The sequence below is a fragment of the Curcuma longa genome, chromosome 6 (genome assembly GCF_044706935.1).
Source record: "Curcuma longa cultivar G26 ecotype Majalengka, Jawa Barat chromosome 6, ITB_CL_G26_1.1, whole genome shotgun sequence".
In the NCBI taxonomy this organism is placed as follows: domain Eukaryota; kingdom Viridiplantae; phylum Streptophyta; class Magnoliopsida; order Zingiberales; family Zingiberaceae; genus Curcuma; species Curcuma longa.
Window position 1 is genome coordinate 3388837 of NC_133866.1, and position 9316 is coordinate 3398152.

The window sequence follows — 9316 nt, forward strand, 5'->3', positions numbered from 1 at the left end:
ATATATATCTTTTATTTCATCTTTCTGGATGGGCATTAAATATTTGTACATTTTCAAAGAAAAAATAATAATAAAATAAAATAACACCCACAGGCGACGGGGACAACGGTCTGCCGGTGGAGGTGGCAGCTGCGACTGCCAATCTGCCATGACAAAGTGTTCGGAACTCGGAACGTTCCGATATCTGATGGTGAATTCCACAGCGTACATGAAAATATCTAATTATCAATATTCACTATAAAAAAAAATAGAACACACGAAAAATTTTCATCTCTAAAAATCATTTTTCCATAGATGAGAATATTTCATTTCAAAAATTTATTAATAAAAATTTCATAGCTAATTTTGAGATGAAAATATTCCATCTTTAATTTTAAAAAGAATTAAAAATTTATTTATAAATTTATTTTTAATTTGATCAAATTGAATTAATTACAAATATAAATTTTATTTCTAATTTTATTTTGAATCCATCATTAATCCGTCTCAAATTCATTTCAAATATAATTTTAATCTATTTATAAATTCATATATAAATTACATCTCTAATTTTATTTTAAATCTATCATTAATCATTTTTAAATTTATCACTAAATTTATATTATATTTTATTTTTATATTTCTCATCTATGTATTATTTTATAAAAAATAATCACACATTTTAAATAAATTAAAAATATTAAAATAATTAATTTATAATACAAAAGTATCGTACAATTAACATTTAAATAAATAAATAAATATTCATATCATCATTTGACCATTAATCAAAGATAAAGTAATTTCATCTTTATTTCGTTTATCATGACGCTCAGGGAACTATCTCGAGTTTTTCTTCTATTTATCTACATTCCTCTATGACTTTTTCTTCCCTTTATCTTTGTATTTCATTGTTTCCTTCTCAAATCCAAGAGTAGGGAATTGTTTTGCATATTCTTCCACTGGGTGGCAGAGCTTCTTAATCTCAGATTGAATATTAACATCTGTCTTAATTAATGGTGGTTAGAAAGTTCTTCAACTTTATTCCAGCTAATTCACATTAGGGCATTCACAATGCTACTGAATATTTCATCCAAATATTTGTGATTCCATATCCACATTATCAATCAATATCTCTTTTCTCAAATATTCTAACTTATCACAAACTAAATATTTATGGATCCCACTTATCAAATATCTCACTTTCAAATATTATAATTAAATATCTCAATAACTAAATATTTACAAGTTCCACTATCATTTTATTAATTTATATTTAAATAAAATTACTTATAATTTCTAATTTTTTAATTTAATATTAAATAAAATTAATTTAATTATATTATATTATTTTTCAATTCTAATTATTATATTTAATTCTAATTATTATATTATTTTTTATAATAATTTTGCCGGGTGATTTCCAATCTCTCCCCAAATATCCCCTCCAATATGTGGGGATATTTGAAGAAATGTCCCCCATCAAATACCCCCTATTGGAGATGCCCTTAGAGAAAAAGGGGCAATGAAGACATTGGTTAATGTTTCAACACAAATGATATCATTATAATCCATGTATTAAAGAGCCAAATGAAGAAAAGATAAATATATACCTTTTGCTGACTTGATCTTCAATGCCAAATTCACAACAGTGTTAAAGAAATCATCAACTTTAGCTTCTTCAACAAATCCTCTTGATGTAAGGGTTGGGGTTCCTAAATCAACAGAAAAGGTCATGTAATAGAAACTTAATTTCTAATGTGTTGTCGAAGCTTAGCTGATATAAAGAGTATGCACCCATTATGATGCCTCCAGGAACCATGGCAGAAACATCACCAAGTACAGTGCTTTTGTTAGCTGTAATGTGAACTAATTCAAGCACCTTTTCAACTCTAGACCCATCAATTCCCTGTACATGGATCAAACACCAAACTATTGACAACTCTTGATGTTGACCTACAAGAACACCAAACTACTAGTGCTACAACTCCCAATTCTATAAAGACTATATATATCACCATTAGCAGTTTTTAGAAGAAATCTTAATGAATTATTATAGATAATACTGAAATGCTTCCGACATATTTGATCACAGTTTAAAATATGTTAGGAACTGATACTAAATGGGCATTAGTTTTTCATGTTACCTTGTTCTTAAGATTCGCCAAAACTAAATGGTTCTCTGTCCCACCTGAAACAAGCTCAAAGCCTTTTGCAACCAAAGCCTTCTGCGTTTGCATGTGTTTGATCTAAATGAAAACTGACCATCGATCTCTTGGCTTGTCAAAAAATTAATAGAATCAAATTAAACTCGCGAAAGAAACACTACAATTTATTAGATCAAACGACACTATTACACCAGATACACCCACGCACGTTGGCTGATCATGCATTTATTAATTTATACCGAAAATGCACTATCAAATTTATTCAAAACAAGCGAAGACAGACGATCAACAAAATGGATGATCAGATTTCGAAATACTGAGATAGATAGATAGTGCATGGTCACTTAATTAATTAAGAGCCAAAGAGACTCCTATGGAATTAATATAGCGGTCGTACTCGCCAAAAAATCCAACAATTCGACCGGCCACCACTGGAACAGTGAACTCCTCGTCGCCTTCTTCCCCAAAAGGCCCATGCTCATTTTCCAAGTTGGTCTTAAATTCGAGCTTAGTGATGCAAATTTCTCCGTAATAATTTTTGAAGGATCCAACTATCTCGTTGATATATTCACCACGCACTAGTTCGAACTGCATCCAACAATTAACATCGATCTCAGAATCGATATATATATATAAAGCTAGAATGTTGGCCATTTCAATTCGCACTGCACGTACGTACCTCGTGCAATGAACCACCACTGCCGCCTGCTCGATATGTTTTGACTTCATTCCGGTCATCGACGTAGGAGATCTCCAAACTGTCGACGACGTCTCCCGTGTGGAGTCTGACCCTTGTGATTTGGGTGGCAGATGGACCGATGTCAAAGTTGTATTCTCCTCGGCCTCCCCATGGTCCGATCTTGATGTTTTCCAGAAAAGCTAATCATTACAGTCAGAATTCATTAATAAGCTGCAGCTGCAGGTTAATTCTATACGGATCGGATAATTAAGGTGGAATTAGGACAGTTGTAAACAATTAATATCTACTCACGGATACGGATGCGTGTGAAATCCTCAAGGATAGCAGCTGCTTGGCCATCCAACGATTCCAGGTCAAGCAGCCACTGGTTGAGTTTGTCAGTTGCGTCTATTCCCTCGGCTTTCAGCTTTTCGATTCCTTTCTGTAACTCGATGATGCCGCCGGTTAGGTTATTCCTTTCTGCCATGGCTAGCTAGCTAGCTGCAGGGCGATCGAGGCTTAGTTGGTGGCGATGGAGGATTGAGAAGGCTGAAGGAGATATATCGAGCTTATTATTGCAGATCCTTCATTCTTTTATAGACACTACTGATGAAGAGACCGAGCTAGACAAAGAAATACTAACTTAAGAGAAGGGATAAGATCAAGAGTGAGCACACAAGCTAGGAGTAATCCAATAATCATTTTTTCTTCATGATTCTATAATGGATGAGTTGAGCACACCAAACTGGACTGGTTGAATTGTCTGAATAGATTAATTATATTGGAAAAGCCAATCTGATCCACTGGGATCATTAATTAATTATAGATAAACTTCCAATTCTGAAAATACTTATTTTTCTAATGGCCAATTAATCAAACACATGTTGCTGTTTTATCTCAAGCTGGATCGACTGAATTATTGTCCGGAGAATGCACATGCCAACTATTACTCTTTTTTTTTTAATCTCCTTATAATGATGCAAGTTGCTATTTTAATAGTTTCATAGCGTCGTTATCTTTTATTGTTCTTGTCCCTCTTCACATGATGACAACTAAATGTATATGTCATGAGAAGAAACTGTGCCTCCTGGGCCTAAGTAAGATGGCTAGTGGAACAAATGGAATAAAGTCATGTAACTAGTGTTTGATTTTCACATAGGGCATTAACGTATATCCGTGGCGCTCTAATCACTCGTGATATCGGAGCACTCCTCGGGATCGATCTTTACTAACTTTTTTATTTTCATTAAGTTTGTTTTTATAAAACCTACCTCTGTCCCTAGGAACCTAATGTGGCCCCCCCTCTCGTGGAAATCTGCCTCTGCCTTGTTCATGATGATCAAACTTGGTGGGAGACTTGAAGTGGGATGACTTGGAGTGGGATGGAGAACAATAAGTATTTGTTTAAGATGCATGCATCTAAAACGTACCTCCCATTGGTAAGCAAAATTATATAGTTTAAGATGCATACATTATTTATCACATACCTTATCATATAAAATAGGCAAAATTATGTAGTTTAAGATGCATGGATCTATCACATTTAAAAAAAAAAAGTTAAACCATGGGCGTGGCTTTTATAACTTATTTTTAAAAATCACTTTTTCCCCTTTTGAAAAATAAAATAAAATAAAAGTGAGAAAATAAAACTTTGTGAATTTCAATCATCAATTTGAGACCGCACAAGCATCCACAAAAGCGAGCTCACGATGACGTCACGGCGGCTATAATTTCATTCTCACGATGACGTCACGGCGGCTATAATTTCATGATTTGTCATGGCCAATTGCCCGCTAGGTCAAAGACCTAGCTGGGGCGATTACGACGGGCGTGCTTCTTCATTTTTTAATATAAAAAATAAATAAATAAATAAAAAATAAATGATGAGATGATTTAAGAACAATTTCTACTACATAAATATATATCTTTTATTTCATGGACATCAAATATTTGTACATTATCAAAGAAAAAATAATAATAAAATGATAGGATCCCTAGATAGATTTATTCAAATAACCCCTTTAAAATATTATCTTTTAGAATATGCTATTTGTTATTAATTTAGATAAAGTTATTAGATTTATTAATAATTATTCTTTTGAATAAGTTATTAGATTTATTCATATTTTTATATAGACTTGGTATTGTGGTAGGATTATATATAGAGTCATTATGTAATCTTTTGGAACAAGCAATGAATGCAAGTTTAATTAATCAATTCTTTTGATTATTGGAGGTCGATCCCCTCGAAGTGATCGTTTATCCCCTTCTAATTCCTTTTCTTCCATTTTTCGCGAGATAGGACGCGGGTTCCTATCAACTTGGTATTAGAGCAAGTTAATTTCATATTATGACAAATTGGAGATCCTATGGAGATGAATTCCCTTGTTGGCGAAGTAGAGATCCTACTGGATTTATTTCTAAGGTGGAAAGATATTTTATTCTACACGACATATCAAATGATTCAAAGGTCGAATTAGCTTCTTTGCATCTGGATGGAGAGGCTTTCCGATGGTATCAATTATATATGTTATGTCATGGATCTACAATATGGGAAGAATTTGCAGATGGTCTTCTAATTCATTTTGCACCTCAAGAGTATAATAATGCGGATGAGAAATTATCCAAAATTCAACAGATCACCACGGTAACAAAATATCATTATCGCTTTCTTCGACTCTTTAATGAAACTCGTAATTGGTCAGAACGAAGATTGTTGAATACTTTTATTGAAGGACTTCATCTTAACATTCAAAAAGAAGTAAAGACGCGCTATCCTCGCATTGTAAAAGCTGCATTATCCTTTGCACGAATTCAAGAAGAGAAAGTCAATGAGGAAGCGCGAAGAAATGATGAGTGGCACCGAAGTCATCAATATACACAAAGGAGAGTATTGATGGATGAACTAATAGAAGATATTCAAAGGAAAAAGATGAAATCATAGAAGAAATAAGTCAACAATTTCAACAACAAGAAGAAGAAGATAGTTATAAAGACAATTTGCACGAGAAGTTAAATTTTTATAATGATAAGGAGAATTCATCCATTACTGGCTTCGACTCAAGCATGTCAATTGAAGAAGAAATAAATCAGCAATCTCAACAACAAGAAGATGAAGATAGTTATAAAGACAATTTGCACGATGAGTTAAACTTTGTGACACCGGTTATTGAAGTCATTGGATCTACAACAATTTCTACTTCCATAATTATAATGAATGAAGCGATTATGCCTTGTCATCTTCAACAACATCCGATAAATCATGGAATCAAGACCCGACACAAGGCTAAACGAAGAAAAAGAAAGTATTGGTATGCTCATAAATTTTCAATAAAGACCAAAAGAAAATTTTCAAGTTTAAGAAGGAATTATAAAAGGTCATCTGTCTTTGTCAAATGGAGATTTCAATTGGTGCACAATAAGAAGTTATTTTATACAAATCATCGAAAGAAAAAGAAGAATAAAAAGATCAACCTTGAGGACAAGGTTATTTTGAAAGACGGTGGAATGATAGGATCCCTAGATAGACTTATTCAAATAACCCCTTTAAAATATTATCTTTTAGAATATGCTATTTGTTATTAATTTAGATAAAGTTATTAGATTTATTAATAATTATTCTTTTGAATAAGTTATTAGATTTATTCATATTTTTATATAGACTTGGTATTGTGGTAGGATTATATACAGAGTCATTATGTAATCTTTTGGAACAAGCAATGAATGCAAGTTATTTTAATTAATCAATTCTTTTGATTATTGGAGGTCGATCCCCTCGAAGTGATCGTTTATCCCCTTCTAATTCCTTTTCTTCCATTTTCCGCGAGATAGGACGCAGGTTCCTATCATAAAATAAGAAACACTACCCACAGGCGACGGGGACAGCAGTCTGCCGGTGGAGGTGGCAGCGACGACTGCCATGACGAAGTGTTGGAACTCGGAACCTTCCTATGTCTGATGGTGAATTCAGGGGCAGCTGCTGAGACCATAGGTAATTTTTTTTAAAAATAATTGTTATTATTTTAAAAAAATTTCTTTCACCTTTTTTTATTTTGGACTTGAGACCGATAATGGTAGATTTAATTTTTTTTAAATAAATTAAAATATTATTTTTAAAAAATAATTTTTTTATATAAAATTAGATTTTCTAAGTTTTAAAAAAAACAAAATTATTAATTAAAATTTTATGTTCAAGATTTTTTAATTTTTTTTATATTCAGAATCATATTTTTTAGCAAACATATTTATATTCAAATAATAATAATAAAAATATAAGTCCCTACTCTTTTATGGAAATAAAAATATTTTAAAATTAAGTAATAATAAAATCTAATTTATATCTTATAATTTTAATCTGATGATATTTCAAAGTTCGATAAATGACTTGTAAAATTTGAAACTAAAATTATTATATTGATGAAATTTCATTATAATTAAAATATGAGAGTAATTTAGTAATAAAGATGAAATATTTAGATTTAAAAAAATCTAAAATTTTGAGAATAAAAATGGAATATTCAGAATAAAAATGAAATACGAAGATAAATCATAGGTGACATAACAAGTTTAAAAATTTTTATTTTCTAATGTGAACTGTCAAGATTACAAGTTTACAACAGAAATCATTGATAAGAAAATAAGAAATTAATAAAAGCATTTAGGAAAATGAGGAAGGCGATACCTTTAAGTCTTAATATAAAAATCTGTAATAAAGGATCTTAATTCTGATTGTTCTTCTCCTTGCATCCCTTGTGATGACCTCATAAATGTCTTGATGAGAGAAAACAAGCTATCAATTGAGTAAGCTATTTGAAATTAGACAAAATAAGTTATTAAGTTAAAAAGGAAGGAAAAAGAGAAATATAAAGAAACTAATAAATTAGAGTTTTGAAAATTGAGAAATATTAAATATATTGGAATCATGCCAAAATTTTTAAGAAATCGAATGACCATGCTAAATCTCTACAAAATTCAATAAATATATTTTAATAATTTTTTATTCTCTCAAATATAATTATTGATATATTAAAAAATATTGGGCCCCAATTTCTAAAATTTTTACGAAATCGAATGACCATTCTAAATCTCTACAAAATTCAATAAAAATATTTTAATAACTTTTTATTCTCTCAAATATAATTATTGATATATTAAAAAATATTGGGCCCCAATTTTATTGGGGCCCTAGGCAGTGGCCTATGCCTAAAGCCGACCCTGGGTGAATTCCACGGGTTACATGAAAATATCTAATTGTTAATATTATTCCATGGGGTACATGAAAATATCTAATTGTTAAATATTATTCCTCAGTAAAAATGAAATATGTCATCTGAACTGATCCGGTAAAATTATTTAATGATTATGTGGAAGTCATGTAAAAAAGAATATAAAAAAATGAGATAAGTATAATTATCAATTAAATTTTGAAGATTACTTTATGAACACCCGACCTCCTATTTCGATTTTGACATGCTCCCAATAACCTGTGTCGACCTCTTGCTTCGGTCTTAGTATGCTTTCAACAGCCTGTGTCGATCTCCTGCTTCAGTCTCAGCATGTTTCTAACAGCATGTGCCGACCTCCTATTTCAGCCTCGACATGCTCCTAATAACATGTGTCGACCTTCTGCTTCGGTCTCGACACGCTTCCAATAGCATGTGCCGACCTCCTATTTCAGTCTTGACATGCTTCCAATCGTCTGTGCTGACCTCCTACTTCAGTGATGACACGCTTCCAACAGCATGTGCCGACCTCCTGCTTCAGTTTCGACATGCTTCCACCAGCCTGTGTCGACTCCTGCTTCAGTCTCAATATGCTTCCAACAGCCTATGCTGACCTCCTGCTTCGGATTCGACATGCTCCTAACAGCATATGCCAATCTCCTGTTTCGGTCTCGACACGCTTCCAACAGCATGTGCCGATCTCCTACTTCGGTCTTGACATGCTTCCAACAGCCTCTGCTGACCTCCTACTTCGGTTTCGGCACGTTTCCAACAGCATGTGCCGACCTCCTACTCTGATCTCAGCATGCTTCCCTGTAGCACGTGTCAATCTCTCATCTTGTTCCCGACAAGCCCCTTACATTAGGGGCCAACCTCTTTCTTTGATCTTGACCTGTTTTCGCATGTACGTTGGTATTGGGCTAAAGCTAGGATGAGCCATGAGTCATCATGACGTACGACGCTTATCCGGAGACATGGTCATCCCTCTCAAACCAGGAAATCCGAAACTATTTCTACCTAAGAAATAGGGGATTATTCCTATAAAAAAATTAACACTCTTTCTGAACGAGAACAGTTATATCAGAATATTTCTTAAACAATTACTAATATTTCGAATGTCAATTACTATAAAAAGGGAACACATGCCCATGTGTACAAGTATGCACACATAAATCCTAATTTCCCCAAGTCATTAACTCTTTTCTCATGCTGAACCCTAACTTAAGCGTCGGAGTGGCTTGCCGGGACTCACCCCAGCGCCATTCTAA

General features: G+C 32.7%; 2 protein-coding genes across 2 annotated transcripts; both read right to left on the bottom strand.

The window, feature by feature from the left end:
- Positions 1-855: 855 nt before the first annotated feature.
- On the bottom strand, positions 856-2219 carry LOC141831142 (serine hydroxymethyltransferase 1, mitochondrial-like). The gene is made up of 4 exons (XM_074718562.1): positions 2127-2219; positions 1777-1888; positions 1593-1694; positions 856-983 (listed from the first exon to the last, which is right to left on the bottom strand). Exons 1-4 carry the CDS (start codon positions 2217-2219, stop codon positions 856-858), a joined length of 435 nt encoding a protein of 144 aa, XP_074574663.1.
- A 65-nt stretch (positions 2220-2284) lies between these two features.
- LOC141830662 (protein GOS9-like) lies at positions 2285-3300 on the bottom strand (the record flags this gene model as incomplete). Its single annotated transcript, XM_074718077.1, is given in 3 exon segments — positions 2285-2735; positions 2827-3026; positions 3139-3300. Coding segments are annotated over 3 exon segments (602 nt in total), but the record flags the coding sequence as incomplete, so codon positions are not given.
- Positions 3301-9316: the final 6016 nt, after the last annotated feature.

Excerpts from the sequence above, each read along its gene's own strand:
- LOC141831142 (XM_074718562.1), bottom strand. The coding sequence starts at position 2,219 with ATGCAAACGCAGAAGGCTTTGGTTGCAAAAGGCTTTGAGCTTGTTTCA. Across the intron at positions 1,889-2,126 it reads TGGCGAATCTTAAGAACAAG|GGAATTGATGGGTCTAGAGT; the intron begins GTAACATGAAAA and ends ATCCATGTACAG. Across the intron at positions 984-1,592 it reads GAAGATCAAGTCAGCAAAAG|ATGTTAATATTCAATCTGAG; the intron begins GTATATATTTAT and ends TAATTAAGACAG.